The sequence below is a fragment of the Martes martes genome, assembly GCF_963455335.1.
Source record: "Martes martes genome assembly, chromosome: 15".
Lineage (NCBI taxonomy): Eukaryota > Metazoa > Chordata > Mammalia > Carnivora > Mustelidae > Martes > Martes martes.
The window spans coordinates 11,428,617-11,453,158 of NC_137903.1; the positions used below are offsets into that span (position 1 = coordinate 11,428,617).

Genomic DNA, 24,542 nt, shown 5'->3' on the forward strand with positions numbered 1-24,542 from the left:
AATATTTACTGCCAGGCTTCATGCAGCAATCAATCCTCAGGTTAAGAGATTTACCGCCTGTTTTCCCTAAGCACGTTCCCATCCTTCCGTCCTGGTACAGAAGGGGAGACGCCTTAGTGAGAATGGTTGGTTGCAGCTGTAGCCTCTAGCAGTCCCTTTGCTCTTGACCCATGAGCTACAGGTGTTCTAGCAAGAGCAGTAATGCACGACGACAATGAAGTGGGCCCCACGTGACGCAGTGACAGTTACCTGCTGTCTTTTCCATTCTGCAATGCTGCGTACCGATCTGTGGTCCTTTCACAGACATACGTGTTCCTTCTTGCCATGCTACCTCCAGGATATACATTGCTCTTTAAGAAGGAAAAAAAAATCCATCTTAAAATTCTAACTGTAGCTGTGGAAAGTCAAAGAAATGAATTTAGGAGGCAAAGGACTTTGGAAAAAAAAAACAAAAACCCGTCGTAGAATTTTCATTTGTCAGACCTTACATGAACAAGCTAATCTCACACCAGTCTCTCTCTCAGTTACATGGCAGGAGTGACAGGCAAAGCATGACAAGCTCATGATGGTTTTTTAGCTTGTCGTCCTCCAGCAGCAGTGAGCAGCTGTTTGGAAGCAATGAGAAAGTGGTTTTTATTTTCTCCCCTATAAGCTGGCGGTGGGGAGAAGGGTTGGGGAGTGGTATAGGCAGCTCTATGGGGCCAGGAGCAAGAGACAACTCCACAAGAAATACAATCACAGACCGGAAACCTGTGGCAGTGACAGTGGTGGCCCCCACAAGCTTGCAGGCTGCCACTCTTCACCTGCTCAGGGAACCCCCACAGCCCACGGTAACATTAAGGAGACGCGGTCTCCTGGGTCAGAGGCATACCCTGCTGCAGCCACCAACACCGATGGTGTGCCAGGCCTCGGAATACTCCCTCATTGCAGGTCTAGGCCAGGAGGCAAGCCAAGTGTGAGCAGCTCCGGAGCAAAGAGAATAAGCAAAGACGGACAGCATCTCCTTACCACGCACACAACTCTGATCTGGAACCCTCGCTGTTGTGCCTGCCAAAGTCTTGACTAGTTTCCAATACTAAACCATATGGGCATGATCTCCAAATGGGACGCATGCTCTTCTGTTTAATCCTTACTCCAACAGAAAAAAAAAAATTCCCTATTCCTGGCTAATTTGGCTTTCACTGTTCTCTGAAACACATAACTTAAAATTTGTTGAATCATAAAGGCCTAGGTTCCTGGATGGAAGGAGTTTTGTCACCATTTACATAAAAAACACAAAAGCGGGGTGCCTGGGTGGCTCAGTGGGTTAAAGCCTCTGCCTTCGGCTCGGGTCGTGATCCCAGTGTCCTGGGATCAAGCCCCTCGTCGGGCTTTCTGCTTGGTGGGGAGCCTGCTTACCCCTCTCTCTCTCTGCCTGCCTCTCTGTCTACTTGTGACCTCTGTCTGTCAAATAAATAAATAAAATCTTAAAAAAAAAACAACCACAAAAGCTATAAAAGTGTGGTAGCAGAAGAGAGTAAGATCATTAAGAACATTTTTTAGGTAAGACACTGTCCACATTAAGTGAAGGCAAAGAAGCCAGTTTATTCTGGAGAGATCCATTATGAAACTAGCTTGTGGCAAGTTCTTATACTTTACTTTTGATAATTTCATTGTTTTGGCTAAACTGTCATATGAGTAACCTAACCGTGAACAAATTCCTGGTCAATTTCTTCTGGTCACTTGCAGTAACACTTTGCTTCTCAAAGTGTGATGGGTGACCAGTTTCTCTTTCAAGACTGTGCCTTCCGGGTTCGCCGTCCTCCCGCACCACCTCCCTTCCATTGTCCCTTGGCTGCCGGTGACACTCAGATGGAGCATGCGCCCGGGAAACAGAGGATATGATCATGTAAAAGTTGCAGAGCACAGTTTCACTGATCCCATGTGACAGACGTGCACCTATAAAATTAACTTTTAGAATTGGCCTTCAGTGAGGCTCTGTTTAGGATCTGGGGACTAGATCTGAAACCGTCCTCGCAGACCCCTGAACTCTCGGCTTGGAAACTGTCCTCAAGTGGATGTACAAATTTTTCTGATTTTCCCAAGAAACCAGGCCTGTGTAGACAACTTCTCTGGGCCCATTTCATACTAACATGATTTTATATAATTATACTATGATTTTTAGGAAAATGTTTTAGGGGCGCCTGGGTGGCTCAGTGGGTTAAGCCTCTGCCTTCGGCTCGGGTCATGATCTCAGGGTCCTGGGATCGGGCCTCTTATGGGGCTCTCTGCTTAGCGGGGAGCCTGTTCCCCCTCTCTGTCTGCCTCTCTGCCTACTTGTGATCTCTCTCTCTCTCTCTCAAATAAATAGATAAAATTAAAAAAAGAAAATGTTTTATACTATAATTATGGCACTCTCAGCCGAAGTCTCCCAGAAAGAAGTATCTCCTTCCCTTTGTTTTTTTTTAAAGAAGGGGATTGATAGTATTTTTTACAGGATGCAAAATTTTGTAGTTTTTCTTATTTACATATGTGATAAATAATATTGAAAAACAAATTTACAAGTTTTATCGTCTTTTTGATGAAAGGATAACGTAACATATTTGCAACTTCAAAACTCAACATCTGGCCTCCGAGTTTCTAGGTTAGCCAAGAGCTTACCATCGACTCCTACATGCAAGATTTCTGGATGGGAATTTATTTATTTATTTTTTTAAAAAGATTTTGTTTATTTATTTGACAGACAGAGATCACAAGTAGGGAGAGAGGCAGGCAGAGAGAGGAGGGGAAGCAGGCTCCCTGCTGAGCAGAGAGTCTGATGTGGGGCTCAATCCCAGGACCCTGAGATCATGACCTGAGCCGAAGGCAGAGGCTTAACCCACTGAGCTACCCAGGCGCCCCTGGATGGGAATTTCTTGAAGGGAAAAACACTAAGTTTGTTCTTCCTGCATATTACTGTGGAAAAACCCCTAAGGTCTCGCACAAATAGAAACACTCCCATCATTTAGAGTCTGTAATGTTGTGGGTGAGAACAATAGAAGAGATGATCACCAACAAATTTCACCAACCAACGATTACATCTAGTTAACTACTTACCTCAGAACTCCCCCCCACAGTCATCATCCCCCTTAAGTCATATGGTAGACTACTGTTAAGTCATACTGTCAACAGAATCATACTTAGAAGTAAGAGCTTTTACCATTGATTGAAAAAGGCTCCTGATTTTATAAACATTAAATGCACTGTTAAACTATATCATCTACTAAATTATCTATGGATCTTTTCCATCAGAAAGTAAAAAGCCATCAGACAGGAGGTGGGTAGGGGGATGGGTTAGATAGGTGATGGGGACTAAGGGGGGGCATGTGTGATGAGCACCAGGTATTGCATGGGAAAAAAAAAAGTGAAAACCCACGTCATCCCATTTGAGTGGATTACATATTTTCTACTATACTCCATCTATAGACAAATAACAGAGTCACTGGTAAAATGTTTGTTTTTTTTTAATTAATATTTTATAATACAACAGAGCCTGGATTATAAATGCTCAAGTTCCTTTCTTTTAGACATTACCTCAAAGAAAAGAGACTAAAGCTGTGTATTTGGCTTTTGTACTTTGGGGTCAGCAAACTTTTTCTGTGAGGAGTCAGATGACAAACATTTTACACTCTGCAGGCCACGCCATCAATGTCACCCGTAGTCTGGGAAATGCAAATTAAAAACAAAAGGGTATACTTTTTTGTTTTTTGCCCCTCAGGCAAAGACTTTTAAAGATCAATAATATCCAGTTGTTGATAAAGCTTGTGGAGATATAATGACTCTCTGATTATTCCAACCATTAAAATTACCCTGGCAGTATTTATTAAAAATTTAAATGAGCCTATTCCAAGGATACACACAGAGCCAGGAGTGTCCATTAGCACACGTTAGTGCCGGGGCTCTGGAGAGGGAATGGGAGAGAGGGTGGAGGCTTACACACTCCGGGGGACCACAGGCTACACGGACTGAGGAGCGGGGTGAGCCACCTGAGGTAAACATGTCACCCAGAAACCAGATTCTGAGAATGTATATAACAGAAATGCAATAACAACCTAAGTGTACAAGAACGAATTTTCTGAAAAACTGAAAACTCTGAATATTCCACAAATAGTTGAAAAATTATGATAGCATGTCTATTAACACAGAGGAAATAAGGTGCAGGTCTTAAGAGGAGATCTAAGTGTTCTGATATAAAAGGACCTGATAACATTATTAGTGAGAAAAATGAAAATGTAACAGAGTATGATCTCATTTTTACGAAAAAATAAATCCTGTATGTACATATATATTCATTTATGTTTTCTTTAAAAAGGAGATTCTATGAAGGAATTCATCTCAAACGCTAACACTAGTTATACTGGAAGGTGAGAACAGAAGGTAAGGGATGGGAAAGGGTAAACTATTAATTTTACCTGAGATGCTTCTAAACTGTTAAAATTAAACAAGATATATTATTTTGGTTTCTCTTATTGTCAAAATTACGCAGTAAATTAAGATAAATTTCGTACTAAGTGGCTCAGAACAAAATTTCTCTACCAGAATCTCCTGGCTTATATTTTTATTTCTTAAAGATGATAATAACTACGTGTGGCATAATTAACTGGAATTTAAACCAAGGTCTTAGTTTTGATGGCTTCTTTAAATTCATAAATACGCTTGGAACAGCCACTAAGTGCCTCAGCACTAATGTTTCTGAGGAAGCTATCATGTCAACGTACAACAGGAGATTATAAATAAGGGGAGATAAGGTTTACATGGGGAAGCAACAGGGAATGATACAAGACCGTGTACAGCGAAGGGCTAGGTGATGTGCTACAACAATCAGAAAGACTGATGAGATCTGGAGACTTCAGTCACAGAAGGCTCAACCCAGGAGACAGGGCTTGAAACGATCTGCAAAAATGGCATTTTCATAATGTGGGGGGACCTTCAGATAAGAGCAGCACATAAAAACAGGGGTGGAAAGAGGCAGCTGAGTACGTCCCTGGGAAACTAAGACCAGTCTGAGATGAAGGACAGCCTGCTATAGCAAGTGGCACAAAACAGGGGACCAAATTCTTTCTTTCTGCATTGTGGGGTGATGATGCCCCAGAAACTGTCCTCTGGCTGATGTTTAGATAAAGGAAAATGATGGCCTGCCTAGGAAAATTACTTTTCTAAGTGATGTCTCAGACTCTACGAAGTTGGCAGGTAGAGGGGGTTGTCTTCACCAGTTCTGAAAATGGGTATGCACACCCATTTCAAAGTCTAGGAGGCGATAATCAAATCATGTATTTTTAAAAAAGATACGGTTTCAATGAACTACATAAAACAGTGGGTGCTTGGGAGTTTAACTCAGTTGTAACTAAGGTTGTGTTAGACTTTCTGGGTTTTTTTTTCCTTTTCTTTTCCTACTTTCCATAGGCTCACTCAGTTTTTTTTCTTCTGTTGGTTTAAAAGTTATAAATTTTATTTTTATTCTTATGTTGTTTGCCCTTAAGTCCCTGAACTCATGTTTGCTTAGCACTAGTGAGTTTTTAAACTTATCCCACTCTTCCCATCTTCTGTGAACAAGGCATATGCTCTTCTTCTTTTAACCTCCACCCCACCCCTACTTCCTGGATAGTGTCCAGAACACTGGTTCTGAATTTTCATTATTCTTTTCTTTTTTTGCATATGCTACCACATACATACCTAAATAAGTTATCTGATCACTTTCAACTCCATATATTTTGTGGCACCTCTCCAGATCCATTTCTCTTCCTGTAAAAGTGCAGTGCTCCTCAAACCATACAGTATTAACAAATGGGTCCCTATGTAACAAGACTGGACATATTTTACGCCTAAGAGTATGCTTATCATACCTTCACATTTAAATGACAGTTACGCTAGATATGAAATTCTGGGTTCAATGTGATTTTCTTTTAATACTTAAAAAATACTGTTCCACGTATCTCCCTGAATCCATGTTACTATTGAGTAATTTTAGGTCAGTCTGAATTTTGTTCCTGTTAAGGTCATTTGCTGTCTCATCCTGGAAACTTTCTAGAAGATTTCACTTTTTTTTTCGGTATGTATATGTTCCACTTTAATGGGTACAGGAGTAGGTTTTCCTTCTGGCTTTCTGAGTCTTATTTATTTATTTGCAAGAGTGAGTGAGCAAGTGTGGGGGTGTTGGGGCAGAGAGAGAGACAGAGAGAGAGAGAGAGAAAATCTCTCTCACAGAGCCTGATGCGGGGCTCAAGTTCATGACCCTATGATAATGACCTGAGCCGAAACCAAGACTTGATGCTTAACTGACTGAGCTACCCATAGCCCTCTGAATCTTTCTAAGTTTCTTCATCTTTCCTTGTTATTATTTCTTCAAATATTTCTTCCCTTTCACTGTGTGCTCTTTCCCTCCTAAACTCCTATTATCTAGATGTTTCCAATTCTACTTCTATCCTTAGTATATCTTAGTTTTTTCTTTTGTATTTCCTTTTATTCCTTCCTGCTGTCTTACAAGAGAAGGCTACAATCTATCTTCTAACTCCCACTGTATAATTTCTACAGTTTACCGATTTTTTGTTCTTCGTGTTTAAGATTTATTTATTATTTTCAAGAAAGAGCGTATGCACACAAGTGGAAGAAGGGGCAGAGGCAGGGAGAGAGCGTAAACAGACTCCCACTCAGCAGGGAGCCCAACGTGGGGCTCGATCCCAGGACTCCGAGATCATGACCTGAGCCAAAATCCAGAGTCAGATGCTCAACCGACTGAACCACCCGGGCGCCCCTACAAATTTGCTGTTTTAAGTGAATACTAGGAGTGAACTTTATAAATTAATCATTCATGGAGTCTGCCTTCATTGAGCTGCTTATTTGTAAATATAAAATTAAGTGCACCAATATAGTTTTAAGTAAATGTTACAAACAGGAAAAATGAGGCAGGAAAGTTTAATGTACCATTTTATAGTGAGGTTTTTAAATCTTACTTTGAGGTAAGTGTTATTTTAAGAATTCATATTTTATACTTTTGTTCTTAAAATGCAATCATGAGAAGCTTGGCCTCCTTTGCATGTTATTTAAATGTATGACTCACTTTAAAATTTTGAAACATGTTTTTAGAAAAAGATAAGGTTTTTCAAAGATTGTACAAAAAAAAAATCTGACAACAAATAACTCCAGCAAACTGCGAGATGCCAGGATAATTACTCACACTTGGAATAGTTGAAGATTTTTTCCTTTCCGGCCCCACAAGAGGGCTCGCAGTCATCTCGCTTTTTGATCCAACCGTGGTACTGCCAAGTTTCCGAGCTAGGTCTTTATCCCACTCCTCTTTCTGCTCACTCTCCACGCTGTTAGCCTGAGGCCTTTTGGTATATGATACGGCAGGGGGAATGGACGGACCAGCTACAACAGAATTAAAGAGCACAATTAGCTGAAAATCAACTGACACAGTTTCTCCTCATGAACAAAAACTCTAAATTAAAAATACCTTTATTTGCATATTTTATACTTGGAACTAACGTTAAACTGTTTGATTACAAAAATTAGGTCAGTCCCTGAAAAGGGGATCGTATTAATGGTGCAGTAATAAAGATCTGTGATAATGGATGACACAAGCACATAAAGACGTGACTGCACAGTGCTCAGTGAGCACAAGTTTGGGGAGGACTGGTCTGTCTTCTCGCTTATTGGACTTTCCCCCACCATGATCGCTGAAACGCCGCTGCTTCTGGTTTGCGGAGATGCTCCGCTGGACCTTCAGGTGAGCCGGGGACTGAAGGCTGCTGTTGTTCAGGTCACTGCTGGGCCGTGACCTCGGACACAAGCTTCCGCTGGACAGTGATTCACCACCTTCAAACTATAAGAAGAAGACAGCGCATAAAGATTTAATTTATTTATTTGAGAGAGAGAGAGAGAGAGATGGTGAGTGAGACAGAGCACAAGCAGGAGTGGGGAGTGGGAGAGGCAGAGGGAGAAGCAGTCTCCCTGCCGAGCAGGGAGCCCTACACGGGACTCGATCCCAGGACCCTGGGGTCAGGAGCTGAGCTGAAGGCAGATGCTTAACTGACTGAGCCACCCAGGTGCTCCCTGCACAAAAATTTTAAAATAAAAATGTTTATGCAAACAATATGCACTCTTGCTTGATGTCTGAATCTATTCCAAGCCATACAAAGAATAATCAGAACTGGAAAAAAAAAAAAGTTTGGATACAAAACTGCAAGCTGGTGACCGGTAGGGGAGTGAACTGGCTATCTGCGTCCATGAGTGTGTGGGCGCTTCTGTGATCTCACACAAATGGCTTTGGATCCTTAGTTTAGTCAAAACACCAAATACAACTACCAATTACTGAATGGCTATTATGTAACAGGCACCCTGCTAAGTATGTCAGGGCAATGATGCCGGTGTCTATTAACCTCAACTTCACAGATGGAAAAACTGCAGTTCAGAGAATCAAGGGACATATTTGGGATTCCAACTCAGGCATAACTGGGATTCAAACTTAGGATAAAATCTAAAATTTTAACTCCACACACACATGTTTTCTACCATATTTATGGAGCAAAACTTGGTTTGTTGACTCTGATTAAAAACAGCATCTATTCAGATAAGCACAGTAAATCGGGCTTTGACACACTATCCCTCTCCTCAAAACACTAAAGATGTTTGTTGCTGGCAACTTCTCATGGAATCACTGGCATCCCAATGGAAAAATCTAAATTCATATGTAAAGATACTCATGGTAAATAGCAAAGTAATATTGATGATGAAATTGGTAATAGATAACACAGAGCACACAGTAATGTGCCAGGAACTGTTTGTTCTAAGCACAGTGGAAATATTAATTCATTTAACCCTCTCAATGACCCGCAGAGCTAAGTACTATTCACTATCCTCATTTCAGGGACCAGGGATCTGAAGCACAGAGAAATTAAGGACAGTGCCCAAGCTGAGCAGTCAGTCAGCAGCTGTGCTGGGTGGGGGTGGGGGGATTCAGGCCCAGGGAACCCAGCTCCGAAGTTCAGGCTCTTACTACTTAGAGTAGCCTCATAAGTTTATACTCATACACTTGAAAGTTCATTTTAATTCATACCTGGGTGGGTTGTATACTTGTAATGCTATGGCTTCTTTTATATTTAAATTAATAGGAAAATTAAAGATCTCAGGAGTGAAATCTAAAGGCTAAGTAGAAACAGGTCAAAGACTTTAGAAATAACGATTTGTACTATTTCCCACTTCTTAAAATTCTCTTGATTTGGCTTCTTTGATACCACTTCTCCAACCATTAGGACCTCCACTGAGCCCCCCTCCTCCTCTGGAACAACAGTGCCCACCAGGTAGGGCCCAAGAGGGTGACAGGCATTAACTCGAGTAGAGTCCTCAGAGCAGCTGCTGGCGCGAATGGTGTGCTCCTCTGACCACAGCTCCCAAACCTATTAATGCTGCTCGGGTCACTCCCTCCAAGCTGTGTATCCAATGTATCCAAACGTCTCCTGAACAGCTCCACCCAACAGGAAATCTCAAGTTCAACCATCCCAAACAGAATGAACTTCCCATCTTCTCTTGGAAATCCATTCTTTTCATATCCGGGCAAATACAGCTTACAAAACCCGTCACCTATGCTGGAAACCTGAGGGTCTCTCACACTCTCACTTCCAAAGGTTACACGTCCTGTTAAATCTCGCTGCTGTGGGTGCCTGTCCTCTACGTCACAGAGGCCCCACACCTGCCCTTGACCAGGGCTGTGGCACCTGTACCACACCGCTGACTGCGCATCTCCCCTCCAGACCCAGGGCTCCCTGAGAGCACGGACTTTCTCATCTTCCTGGGTACAGTACACAACGTGGTTTCCAGGACAGAACAGACCCAATAAATGTCAGCTGAATGTACTGCCTCACTAACAGTTACTATCTAATTAAAAATAATTTCAGCCTATTTCTATAAAATGCCTCCCACAGATGTCTGATCGTTAACAGACTGTCCACGCGCTCGGCTCTGTTCTTGACTCTCAGTTTATACCTTTATATTTGCTGTCCCAAGGGATCACTTGCTTTTATGGTTCAACCACCATCTGCACACAGTTACTTCCTGAATCTATCTCCTTATTAGAGATGTCTCCTGGCCTTGAGAATTCCCAACTGCCAGTACCAAAGCCACTTGACGTTCTACAAGGCAAAATATCACCAAACGGCCTTTTCCTAGTCCCATCTTTTTAAAATCATCTCAGACGTCTGTTTTGTCTTAAACGCCATGCCATCCCTCCCTCTGTTTCGGTCACTGTTTTCTGCACACCCAGAATGACCACGTTAGCTGTGGCAGGCCTGCTGTTTGGGGACACAACTCCAGGGGAGCTCATTCTCAAAGATGGGATGGCGTGAGCCTCTCAGAGCTAAGCAGAGCACGTGGTCGGCTCTTTCAGAGCAGAATCTCCCCAGGTACTTGGAAATGAAACCAGTTCGTAACTTAGCATCTTGAGTTTGAATTCTGAAAGTAAGACTGTTTGGGTCTTTATATTATTTCTGATACCACATAGAATAAAGGTGTTTTATCTTAGCTGTCACTTGTCTCAAGAAATAATTAACATTAATCTAAAAAGGTAAAGAACTTACTTCAGGTGGCTTTCTACCTAGAAGAATATAAGTAGCCATAACTTCATCATATTTCTGATTTATTAAGGCGTCATTTATCTCATCTCGAGCAAAACCCATGGTGACCATGATGTCTAGAAATAAAAAAAAAAAGCAATTTTTCTGAAAATGGGTTTATTTTTGTAAACAAATTAACACATAAGCAAGCTTGCCAACATAAAATATGAAAACTAAATTCTGAAATGTTAAAGAATAATGTAACTATAAAAACTTCTGGATCATTAATATACAGATACTGCATATTTAGATCTTGTATACTGATAATTTTTCATGCAGGAACTATCTGTATCATGGGATCCATACTCATGGCGGGTCTGTGTCTCAGCACCTAATGCATTCTTGAGTTGACTGCCTTTGTCCAGCCAGAGACACACCACCTGTGACACAAAATCCCTTTTCTCTTTCTCACTATCTCTTAACACACTCTCAGCCATGCATAGCGTGGTTTCTCTCATCTCTTAACAATTTTTGCTTTCTGATACGAAGGCAGGTTGACTCTTCTTTGGAAGGCTTGAATTCCACAGTTGTTCTGACTGGATTCCAAACACTCTAGAATCGCAAGCCTTCCCTGGGTCCTCTGCTCTCAAGTCAGAGAGGGGCAAAGCGGAGATGACTCAGGTGTGAGTCTCTGACAGCTTTGGTAATGGAGACAGAAATGCAGAGAACAGGCTGGAAGCAGAGCGCCCGGCTACGTGTGGGAGGAAGCACCCTGCCGAGACACTGGAAAATCGAGAGGGAGAGCCGAAGTGTTCATCCTTTCAGCTCCAGTGCCTCCACATTTTCGGCTAAGATACATGCTACGTTTTGCGGCTACTTAACAGTCTGATCAGTGCTGATACTTAAACATCATTCCTCCTGTTAGGAATGGCTGAAAGAAAACGACCAGGTTCATCCACATTATTTTAATTTTTATATCACTGTTGCCAACAACTGAATTGGATTATAACATAAAAGCAGACAAACTTGAAATCTGTAATGTTCGGTGTATGTTGATGGAAAGAAAAGATGACAATGCAAGTATTTTTCAAATAAAAATTGTTTCCTATTTATATCTTAAAAACACTATTTTGGTAGACGACTGGTCTCTTCTAGCATAGGGCCAGCACATCTCACAGTGTTTAAATACTTACCTATTCTTTTCGTGTCATTGAAATCTGGTTCAGGCTCAGTATATGGCTTTAGCTCTTCTTCCTCGTGACCAACATTCATCCACCGATCTTTCATTATTTGCTAGGAAATAAACTTTACATTATGTTTGGCCAATCAGAACATTCCACCATTGACTTTAGCTCTATTTTAGTAAATGTGCAATTAATTGCTTTGCTCAATGAGAACCATGATGTCTTCTATCTAAAGTTATTTCCCTAGTTGATTAGCAGGCCAACAAGAGGTGTAGGACTTTGGGACACACTTAGATATCTCACAACAAGTACAACTATCATCCTGCACATTCACCAAATGTATCCATTCAAATCACTTGCTGCCCATGTTCCTTGAAAAGGAGTATCTTCTCATTTAACCTAAGGACCTATTGATTTCAACCTCTCCTTCATAGTATTACATTTAGATGAGACTGTTCCTTTTTGCTGGTCTTTTGCCAAATATACAAACACCTGTATTTTAAAATCACCATTTGTTAAGACATTAGGAAAGCAGAGATCATGGGGCGTGGAAGAAGTCAGGGTTAGTCAGTAAAGACAGCTCAGAGAAGATGGAAGGGGAGGATGGTCAAAATGGAAGCCTAGAGTCGGGGATGAGCAGGAATCAGGATGAAGACCAGGACGGGTGTGAATTACAAGAGTCACATTTAAGTGAGGTTGTGAAACGAGAGTCAGTCCCAGGTAGTTAAAAAGCAACCTAATGGAGGCATCCGATGGAATGGGAAAATATTCACAACCATATATCTGATAAGGGGTTAATAATATATATGTACAGAAAATCCTACAACTCAGGAACAAAAAAACTGCCTGACTAAAAAAAAGGGCAAAGGACTTAAACAGATATTTCTCCAAAAGAATACATACCAACGGCCAAAAAGCACATGAAAAGATGCTAACATCACTAATAATCAGAGAAATAAAAACCACGAAGAGGTATCACATGTCCTGTCTGTTAGGATGGCTACTATCGAAAAAGATGAAAATAATCGGCATGGGTGAGCACGTGGAGAACCTGGACCCCTTGTGCACTGCTGGGGTGGCTCGAATGATGTCACTGCTCCTGTAAACAGTATGGGGGTTCCTCAAAACATTGAACAGAACTATAGACATGAGCGAGTAATTCTGTCTCTGTGTATATATCCAAAAGAACCGAGACAGGATCCTGAAGGGTATTTGCACAGCCGTGTTCACTGCACCATTACGCGCAACAGCCAATGTGGGACAACCTAAATGTCTGATGGATGAATGCACAAAGAAAATGTAGCCACACACGACGGAATGTTAGTCAGCCTTAAAAAGAATGCAATCCACATGCTATATCGTGGATGAAACTTGTGGTTATTTCTCGGTGAAATAAGCTGGCCACAAAAAGACAGATAATCATTATATGAGGGTATCTAAAGTAACCAAACTCCTAGAAACGGGCAGTAGAATGGTGTTTGCCAGGGGTGGGGAGAGGGAGCAACAGGGAGCTGGCTGCTCAATGGTACAGAGTCTCACTCATGTGAGGGGAACAAGATTCAGAGATCTGCTGTGCAACAACGGACACAGAGGTGACAATACTGTAATGCACTCTTAAAAGTGTAAAGAGTATACATTCATGTGTTTTTTTTACTACATACACAAAAGGGCAACTAGTGGGGAGTAATTCTGGGGAAATGATTCTGTATTAATTTAGAAAAATTTTTAACATTTTATGATTATTGAATTCTAGGTTTTCATTCAGGAATGTTTTAGGCGTTGATACATTAATATTTTTTGTTCAGGTCCCGCAAAGTATATTCTCCATCTCTAAACTTTACCTGTCAATATTCTACTAATCAGAAAAATAAAATTCCATATAGAGATCCTTCTGAGGTTGTTTGCCCAGATACCTTCCCCTTATTTAATAATATTTAGCTAAAATCATTCACTAGAAGACAGAACTCCAGAGCAGGCAGGCCTCTAAGAACTGGAATCTGTAAGAATGCTGTTGTTCTGGATGGGAGGAATTTTCCAAAGGTTTGGGTTCCATGATACACATTTCAATGCAAGTTTGTACATAATTCATATATGCTTAAAATTACACAGACATGTAACTCTTAACAGATCACCACTAACTTTCTTCCTTTCCCCCCTATTTTATTGAGATCTGAATGACATAAACTTTGTATTGGTCTAAGATATATGACATAATAATTTGATACATAAACATATATATACGAACATTATGAAATGATCACCACAGTTAACATCCATCACTTCAGTTACAATTTTTTTCCTCATGATGAGAACTTTCAAGATCTAATCTCTTAAATAAGTCAATCAGAGAAAGACAGTTTTCATATGATCTCACTGTTACGTGGAATTTGAGAAACTAGGAAGAGAGGAAAAAATGAAACAAGACGAAACGAGAAACCAGAGAGGGAGACAAACTATAAGAGACTCTTTTTTTTTTTTTTTTAAGATTTTATTTATTTGACAGAGATCACAATTAGGCAGAGAGGCAGACAGAGAGAGAGAGAGAGGGAAGCAGGCTCCCCGCTGAGCAGAGAGCCCGATGCGGGACTCGATCCCAGGACCCTGAGATCACGACACGAGCTGAAGGCAGCGGCTTAACCCACTGAGCCACCCAGGCGCCCCTATAAGAGACTCTTAATCTCAGGAAACAAACTGAGGGTTGCTGGAGGGGATGGGCATGGGAGGGATGGGGTGGCTGGATGATGGACATTAGGAAGGGTATGTGCTATGGTGAGGGCTATGTATTGTGTAAGACTGATGATTCACAGACCTGTACCCCTGAAACAAATAATACATCATATGTTAATAATAACAAAAAGATCTACTCTCTTATCAACTTTCAAATATAAAATACAGTATAATGAACCAGAGTCACCACGTTGTACATTACATCCCTGTAACTGACTCATCTTATAACTGGAAATTTGTACCTTCAGACCACTTTTACTTATTTCACCCACCCACCATTCCCCACCTCTGGCGAACCCCAATCTGTTCTCATTTTTCTAAATTTGTTTGTTTGTTTAGTTTCCATGTGTAAGTAAGATCATACAGTTTTTGTCTTTCTCTGTCTGATTTATTTCACTTAGCATAATGTCTCCAAGGTCCATCCATGTTGTCCCAAATGGCAAGATTTCTTTCTTTTTTCCACTTCTAAGAATATACCCAAAGGAGACAAAAATCACTATTTTGAAGAGATATCTGCACTCCCATGTTCACTGCGGCAACACTTACAATGCCTAACACACACAAGCAATCTAAGTGTCCACTGGCAGATGAATGCATAAAAAATACGGTATACATTGACGTCAGAAATTTAAGTACCTTAACCAACTCATTTAAATAAAAGTAGACCGATTATAATCTTAAAAAAATAATCATGCTGTCACTAAGTCTTTAGTGACGCACCGGCCTCCGCCTCCGATCAGGGGGCGCTCGGCCACGGCAGCTCAGCCGAAGCTTAAACACACGAAAGCCTTTCCACGTGTTTAAAATGAACAGAACCAACCCCGCCTCTCTCCACACACGTGCCTGCGCACACGCACATCCATGGGCTCACACCCGTGTGCGCACCGCCCCCCAGTACAAAGAAGTCTACCTGTCCTGGCACGAGCACGCTACTGTCTACCGGGCACGCCCGGCGTGATTTCCGACACCCCGATGAACGCGGCCCGACGAAGAGGAAAGCGAACAGAGGCTGGGCACAGAGCCTTCCGGTTTTTCAAACGAACTCAGATCAAGTCCCCAGTGACGTTCTCGAGTTTAAGATGACACCGTTAAGAGTCCGAAAATAATAACCGATGGATGAGATCTACAAACAGTCACAGCCTCGGTGAGTGCACGTTCGATTCCGGGAGTCTGAGTTCATCACGCAACACGGCACGGCAGGGAGGGCGCGAGCGGCCCAGGCTCCGCGGGTGAGGAGGGCCGAGGGCAAACAGCGGGGGCGCCTGGCGGGGGTGGGGGGGGGGCCGGCAGGTTCCGTCTGAGCCGAGTGCGGCCGTGAGCCGGCGCGGAGGCAAGCGGAGGGGAGAAAAGTACAGGCACCGGACCAGGAGGGCTTCTGTCAGACCCGCGAGGGGCATCTCTGGGGGGAACGGTTCGGAAGTCGGTCCGCCAGCGCGCAGAGCGGGCACTGGAGGGCTTCGCGACGGGAGGCCCAGAAATCAACGAAGAGGCTTTAGCGAGAATCTAGGTGAGACGATGCTCGTCTGAGTGAAACGAGGCAGTGGCAACGGGAAGAGAGACATTTTCAAGAGTTGGCTGGTAAGAACCAACCAAACTTCGTGACTGGGGACGAGGGGGTACGAAGAGGTGAGACGATGCAGAGAAAGTGAAGACGGGACCGGGGTTCCTAGTGTACACAGCTGAGTGGGGGTTGCCACCGTTTGCTGAGAAAGCCAACCCGGAAAGGGAGGGGGCTGGATGGGGACTTCTGGGGCTGGGGTTCGGGGCAGCCGAGTGTGAGGTGCTACGGGTCACCCGCATAGACACGTTCTGTACGCTCCCGGGAAAGCCGGCTGGGGATGGAGATTCAGGAACCGCCAACACATGAGGACAGAAGCTGAGGAGCGGGTGGTATTTTCCAGAAATCCTGACCAGACTGGGAATGAGGAGAAGAGGGGCCATGGCAGAGCCCTGTGGGACGCTGGCATAAGGGTTAAAAAGAAAAGTAACCCACACAGTAAACGGAGGTGGAAAATCTGCAGTGTGACCCGGGAGGCAAGGTGAGAGTTTTGGAGAGAGGACATAGTGGTGTCCTGTCAAACAGGGTGACCACGGAGGAGGCTTCACTGGGGGCGGTTCCCGTGGAGCGGCAGGGCTGCGAGCCAGAAGGCTGCGCGGGGAGACGACGCACGGGCCAGGAACTGCGGCCTCGGAGCGGAGACGCTGCTTTAACAGCCAGGCCCGTGGGGCGCCGGGGTGGCTTAGTCGGTTAGGCGCCTGCCTTTGGCTCAGGTCGGGACTTTGGGGTCCTGGGATTGAACCCCGCATTGGGTGCCCTGCTTGGCGGGGAGCCTGCTTCGCCCTCTGCCCCTCCCCTTGCTTGTACTCTCTGTTTCTCAGATAAATAAATTTAAAAATCTAAAAAAAAAAAAAAAAAGGCCAGTAAGGGAGGAACAAGAAGGGATACTAGACGAGGACTGGGGGTTGAAGGGTGCCTTTGTCTAAAATGGAAGATTTATGTACAAAGGCTGAGAGATAAAGGTGCCCACACAGCGGAGGTGGGACGGTACAGAAGAGGGAGCTGTTCTGAAGGAGACAGTGAGACGGCACATGTGTATCTCCCCCACTACAGTCGGAGTCCTTGAGGATAAAGACTGTCCCTTGTGCTATCTTTCCCAGCACACATGCTTGCTGTTGCTTTTGAACTGGGCAGCATTTTAAAATAAGGCTGCTACGGGAGCCCTGAGTACAGTGAAATATTGGGAGGGACTTGGCAATGAAGATGGCTAAGGAAGCCCCTAGAACGTCCGGGAGACAGACAACCATGGGCTGCACTGGGCATGAGGAAACGGAAGACGGAAAACCTAGAGGTATAATCTGAAGCACCCGAGGACAGAATCTGTTCTGGGAATGAGGGCAAGAAAGGCTGGAATCCAAGAAGGTTCTTAGGATTTTACCTCAGATGCCTGATAGAAGAAATAGGGGGTCCATAATTTAAGAAATATAAGAGCAATAAGAGATTTGATAGCTGGACGATAAGCAATTAAAAGCAAAATGAAGATAATCCAAATTTTCTGACGTTTTGCAATTAAACTGGTTATTTGGTGTTCATTTCACAACCATTATGTATCTGTCCACGTCAAGGAAAAATACGTATGCGGACCAAACCCTTAGACAACTTGTCTTTTATTTGGGGGAAAAAGATTTACTCATGAGAGCTGACATAATCTGAACACACAACAGAATTAAGTATTCAAAACTGTGCTGTTAGCAGTGGATATTACTAAAGAACAAAAGGGCAACTTGCAGTACGGGCTGGGATTTCCAGGAAAGGAATCATAAGGAGGCAGAATCTGAAGTGACTCTGGGGATACCAGTCGTATCTGGATCGGTGGGAGAGTCGAGGCAGAGGGATGTCAGGAGGACACAGCGAGGCAGCTCTGACTCAGAACCAAAGCAATGAAAGAGTGGGAGACACGGTCTCTTCAGGTGATGCATTTAAACGTGATCTGACAGGCGATAGAGAAATGTTCTTTTTTATTAATAAGGATGATATGCAGCATTTTAGAAATTGCACCGTGAGAAGAACAATCTGAGGAAACGCCGCAGGAGCCCTGACCCCGCTCACCCTCATGCAAAGTTAGATCCGAGGCAAGGCAGATCCAGGGAAAGTGGGAAAATCCCAGCAGCGATAAGGAAAGACAACAGGGCAGCGAGGACAGAAGGGACAGGGTTTTGCTGTTCTCTCTTCTTGCCATCGTCACTGGGGATTGCCAGGAGTCCATTTAGAAGAGTCTGTCTCACAGAAATAGCTGGATTTCAAAGCAAGAAAAAGGTGGGGAAGGAAATCTGCTTAAAGAACATGCAAGGACATTCACTCTATTAATTCCAAATGTGAAGGTCTTTTCCAGGGGTAAGGTACAGAGAGCAACAAAATATGGATGTATGCGAGAGGAGACCCATGGAGAAGCAGCCTTAGTTGTGTGAACATCATGCCCATACAAAATTCTTCCGTGGGAACCAGAGTTTGCACTGATGCCAAGGCAAAAACGCCCCCAGAAATGGAGGTGCTGCGTGACAGGGCGGCGGGGGGTAGGGGGAGGATATTCATGAAAACCTTGTTGTGTGGTTTCAGGCAGGGTACCAATCACCAGGCCAGCAAAGTGCACTAGACCAGCTGAATAAACGAACCCATTTTAGATTTCATTTGAGATCGCTCTCTCTCTTCTTTTTTTAAGTAATCTCTACGCCCGGTATGGGGCTTGAACTCACAACCCCGAGATCAAGAGTCATATGCTCCACTGACTGAGCCAGAAAGGTGCCCCTGAGAAATCTCAAAATGAGAAACAAGAGGTCAAACAAGATTCCAAACTGAACAAGAGAGCGTTTACTCTAGCCACCCCTGCCAATGAACATAGAGGACTACTTGTTGAGAATTTCTATCAAAATAACTGATTCAGATGAAATATGAAGAAATAAATTAACAATGGAAATAAACACCCTACCTAAAGTGTAGGTGCACATTAAAAATTTGTGGACTTTAGGACAGCCAGATGGAAATAATTTTTCTTAAACGGTTTCAACCTCTGTATTCATCATAAGCTTCTTAATCTGTACTTAGAAATCTTGCATTAAAAAAAGATTATTATTTGCTTTATTGCCTCTTGTATTGGGGAGACACAAGCAAGATTTTTAAGATCATCTTAGCGGCAGCTGAAAAGGTATTAAAGCACAAATAAATACTTTTTTGAGGAGGACACATAGAAAGGGCGATAAGGAGGAGCTTTGCCTTAGACTCAAATTTTGCATTATTTTGAAAGGTAACACAGTTGACTCTGGTTAAGGACTGGAAAAATTAAAGAAGACGTACATAGAAGGGATAGCAGAAAAAAAATTATCAGTTTTTTTCTAATAAAAAACACAACAATATTCCAAAAAATAGGAAAAAAAATTAGTGTATAACATAAAACACAAATCTTTTTAAAATCATATGTGATTCTATCCCTCCCATTATTACTGCAATGAACAAGCTCTGCCAGCGTTCACATGTACAAAAGGAAAAAATGTATGCAACTGCTTAGTTCTAGAGATGGCAATAGGTCAAGCAAGTAGAGTGTGAAACTAATTTCATTCATTTTATTTTCATGGGGGATAAATAAGTTACTTAACATAGAAGGCTTTAAGGAAGATCTTAATAAAGGATGTAGTTGTATTTAAGAAGCAACAGGAGGATATTTGAGTTAAACGAAAAGTTTAGTAAGATAATAAATAGCCTCATAAAATTCTTTAAGTTGAATTTCAATATTAACAAATTATATAATGAAGAAAGACTAGTGTTTGCTCTCATCAGTGACTCTTGATACTCAAGTTAACACCCCCAAAATACATAAAGTTCCATTTTAAAAAAATAGAAGAATTAACAGAGGAGATATTTCACGTTAAAATGTACAAAGCTGATACAGATTTCGAAGGCTGATTAATCAGATTCCATTAGACAAGCAATTCAGAGACACAGAGCTTATATGTAAAGAAGCAAAGTTAACCTGGTCATTAAAAATATTAGGCATTATCTCTGATGAAATATATACAAATCAAAGCAATTATGACAAACTATATAACTACCATACAGGCATCAAATACTAGAAATTATTAGATCGAATAGTGAATCAAATGTGAACAGATACCTTCAAATGTCTTAGGTCACACAATTTTTAGCAATGAATGCAGAAGACCTATCAGACTGTTTATACTCTTTGGCGCACTAATGACACTCTGGAGAATATATCTAAGCATATGTCCCAAAGGGGAAAAAAGTGTATCATATTATTTTTAGTAAAAAACAATGGAAACAACTCGAAGGTGCAACAAGTAGGGGTACATAAGCCAAAGGGAACAACACTGCTACTGGCACAGAAGGAGATCATGTTTATGATAAAGTAGAAAGCACATAACCCAAAACTTTGAAGTTAAAAGAAAAAAAAGAATGCAACTTGACATGAAACATTACTACTGTACAAAAATTTACGTTTACACGCTCAAGACTGGTGTTTTGAAAATAGCTATTTTTTAGAGCTTAGGGATTTTTCTTGCTGTACAGCTGCTACTAAAGTTGGTATGAAAAATAAAAGAAGACTAAAATAATTTTTGACATCATTGCTATTTCAAGGGGAGTTTCTCAAGGTTTGGTGTAAGAAATCTTTCTTCCCTTTTTTTTTAAAACAGTGTCAGGTTTCTCCGGAAATTTATTTCTGGGAACTGTGAAGCAGACCGGCCTTTGTACAGTGGTATCTGCAATATTATGATAATATTTCCACTGTAGACTCACAGTTCTGTGGCTGGAAAACTTATTTTTGATAAGCTGGAACAGAAGGTTCTACACTATACTCAAATACATCAAGCTGAGATTCTGATGATCAAATGTTTTAATATAATAATTTGGCTTTTAAACAACCCAGAATTCTGATACTTTAGTCCTCTGCATTTTAATGCTACGGATGAAGACTTAAATATGTGGCTACTGTAAATTAATCACTAAGTGACTACATACTTAGACATACTAAGAGATTTGTAACATCTTTAATAATAATTTTTGTATATTCTTTTTGTTCTTCTCATTAGCTGTGCTGATGCCTCAACTCTGGACATTTTATTAAATGATATTCAGGTAAACTAGGTTCCTATGATAAAAGTGGGCCATAAAGCAGGATTAAGAAAGATTTATGTTTAAAAAAAAAAAAAGAAAGATTTATGTTGCCATAAAATTTTATTTATTTTTTAAAGTCTTTTTTTTTTTTTAATTTAAATTAAGTGAGCTCTATACCCAATGTGGGGCTTGAACTCATGACCCCAAGATCAAGAGTCGCACATTCCTCCAACTGAGCCAGCCAGGTGACCCTATTGCCATAAAATTTTAGAATTGATACGAGAGTCAACGATTTTAACTTTTTCACTATTTCACATAACTTCCTATGAATAATGGTCAAAAACAAGTTTAGAGAAGCAGTAACATGAAAGAATTCTTTTCTATTTCATAGGCCTTTCTATGAAAACATTACTAACATATCCTTTTACGCCCAAAGGAAAAAAAAAACCCACAAAATTATGGTAATGAACTAATTGCATTTAAACAAATAAGTCAGCAAAAAGTATCTGATATGTAATTCACTGACATAGAGCATTTAAAATAATTTCCCAATAGAAGTCACCATCCCTTAACTTCCACCAAAACATATTATATCTTTTAGTGGAATATATTTGTGGAAATAACATTACAAAGCCCAAATGAACCCAAGAGCTCTGTCCACAGGGATGGCTCACTATAAGGCTGCCTTCTACCTAGCACGGAGTCTGTGCCAGAAAGCCCCATCGCTACACTAAAAAATAGAGTTTAAATGGGGTTAATTCTCTGAATTTTCTACCCCATCTATTAAGGCAAATAAATGAAGACAAAAAAAAAAAAAAAAAAAGAAGAAGAAGAAAAAAAAGAAAAAAACAACCAAAATGCTAGGGAACCGTATATGCTGGATCTCTGAAGTTAAAATTTGCTGTTGGTTAAAACAGCCTTAGAAATAGCTGGATGAAATACGTAGAAAATAAGTTGTTTAATTGTAGTGTCGGAAGGAAAAGGTTAGACACTTTGGTGTTATTTGGCTATAACGTAGTTGGTACATTTAGAATAGCATAATATACATTTAGAGTAGCATAATAGCATCCATTATAAATAACCTCACATGTGGAACGTAGGTAGGCAACGGAACAGTGCGTTAAGAAAGGAAATTCCTGTTTCCAGTATGTTCTACTTAAACTAAATTTTCTGTACTGGTATTGAGAGGTTTCTTTAAAATTTTTAATCAGCTTCTAATTTCAGATACGGTCATGAAATATTCACTGGATTAGAACTTCCATTATCTTTTTTTTTTTTTAATCTTTGAAATACCTATACACCTACACCCAAGGTTCCTGTATTGGAGCAAGCAATTTCTGACAAAGGCCAGGTTTTCCTCCTCCTCTAATGAAAAGTCAATCTTATTCCTATCTTTATGTTGTTTTAATTTAATACTTCATTGCAGGGCAAAGAAGGGATAACCATCTTTAAAGAAACTAACTGTAACAACTTTTGTATAGTGAAAGAATCACGTCACCTTCCCTAGCTCTAAACAAATTACACAACTTGTCAACTTCCCAAACCAAACTAAACTAGGGGAAAAATTTGATTTAAAATGCTCTTCAGTTCTTAGAATACTTTAATTGTTAAGTTTTAAATCTGGAGTACAAAAAATTACTTACTTCTAAGCTGCCTCTCTTTATTGGATTCAGCACCAATAATTTCTTCAGAAGATTTTCACAGTCAGTGGACATGTAGAAGGGAATACGGTACTTCCCTCTCAGGACTCGCTCCCGCAGTTCCTTGAAAAGGCAAAGGAAGCACTCAGAACTGACTACTGAAACTATCATGCTTGGATATAAAACACCAGTAGCGGACTTCACGGATACCTTCAAATTCTGGCCATCAAAGGGCAAGGAGCCACTGACTAGTGTATAGAGAATGACACCGAGGCTCCACACGTCCACCTCAGGCCCATCGTACTTCTTTCCTTGGAAAAGCTCAGGGGCAGCATAGGGCGGGCTTCCACAAAATGTGTCCAATTTGTTCCCGACTGTAAATTCATTACTAAAACCAAAGTCAGCAATTTTAATATTCATATCAGCATCAAGGAGAAGGTTTTCAGCCTAAGAGGAAAATAATAAAAAGGATAATGTAAATGTCTACATAAAACAAAAAATTTATTACAACTATTTCAGATCTCAACATATATTTCTTGCTTCTCTCTCTCTCTTTTTTTTTTTTTCCAAGAGAGAGAGCAAGCATGCACGTGTGACCCGGGGTGTAGGGGAGCCTAGCATGGAACCCCACGGAGGGCTCATTCTCAGGACCCCGAGATCATGACCTGAGCCGAAATCAAGAGTTTGAAGCTCACCAGACTGAGCCACCCAGGGGCCCCTCTTCCTTCTCATTTTTAAGCGTAATATCAAATTTAGAATCCCAGCATGGTGCTTGATGCATAACTGTTCAGAATCACATTTATATGAGATGAAATTTTAGCACTATAAAAGGAAAGCTCTCGTTTACAGGTGTATCTGCAACTATTTGAGAAAAGTTACTGAAAACAGTTTTTCCTCCACTATTATTTTAAACCCATTTTTTTTCTTCATGCTAAGAAACATCCTGGGACTGTACCTTAATATGACCTATTTTAAAAAATATAAGTTGACATAACACGAACCCTTCTTGGGCTTAAATGAACAAGTTTACTCAAAAGTTTTCTATTTTAGTAGAGCATTGTAGGTTAGTGCTGAGCTCAAGAGTATACCTAAAATAACTGCCAGCCAGGGGTCCTGCGACTACTGAATTCAATCCTTTGTCCTCTCTTACAGAATGCCTCCTCAGCAAACTTCTGTTCTTTCAGTAAAACAAAACAATACAGTAGTGCCTTCACTAGACCTTGTTTGTTTTAAATTTCCTTTTGTTGTTCTAAAACTAGATGCTCTTCTGCAGGTATATTTTGGTAGAAAGCAGTGATTTCCACCCATATATTTTTGGATGCTGGTTTTCCAAAATCCTAAATCAGAATCATTAAAAAAAAAAAAAAAGTTTTAAATGAGCCTTTTGTAAATCTAAACAATTCAATAAAGGCTTTCTTTTTTGTCATGTTTTGCTTGAAACTCTTTTATAACGGATGGATTAAGAAAATTGTATATATATTTTGTCGATGTGTTTTATGGGGTTACAGAAAGGAGTAAAACCAGAGCTCCGTGTATCGCTAGAGAGCCAGGCACTCTGCCCACCACACAGCTCTTCCCACCCTTGCCCTCCTTTTCTGTGAAGGTATGCTAGCTTGGGATATCTGTTTTGAAAAATGGAGGTACAGACTGTCTTTTTTCCACTGTATATTTTTTCCTGCTTTGTCGAAGATTATTTGACCATAGAGTTTTGTGTCAACATGGACAGAACTGGAGGAGACTATGCTGAGTGAAATAAGTCAAGCAGAGAGAGTCAATTATCATATGGTTGCACTTACTTTGGAGC

The 24,542-nt window shown here is 41.2% G+C and overlaps 1 protein-coding gene across 3 annotated transcripts in view; it reads right to left on the bottom strand.

Annotated features, from left to right (window-relative positions):
* Positions 1 to 24,542, bottom strand: part of MARK1 (microtubule affinity regulating kinase 1) — a gene marked incomplete at its 5' end in the record, with an annotated part of 116,616 nt that overhangs the window by 14,368 nt on the left and 77,706 nt on the right. For all 3 annotated transcript variants that reach the window (XM_080824421.1, XM_080824420.1, XM_080824419.1), the window contains 7 exons: positions 250 to 350; positions 7,193 to 7,386; positions 7,687 to 7,840; positions 10,590 to 10,702; positions 11,759 to 11,858; positions 22,742 to 22,861; positions 22,949 to 23,185. In XM_080824421.1, the coding sequence (XP_080680547.1) occupies positions 250 to 350; positions 7,193 to 7,386; positions 7,687 to 7,840; positions 10,590 to 10,702; positions 11,759 to 11,858; positions 22,742 to 22,861; positions 22,949 to 23,185 (1,019 nt within the window). The remainder of the gene's footprint in view (positions 1 to 249; positions 351 to 7,192; positions 7,387 to 7,686; positions 7,841 to 10,589; positions 10,703 to 11,758; positions 11,859 to 22,741; positions 22,862 to 22,948; positions 23,186 to 24,542) is intronic.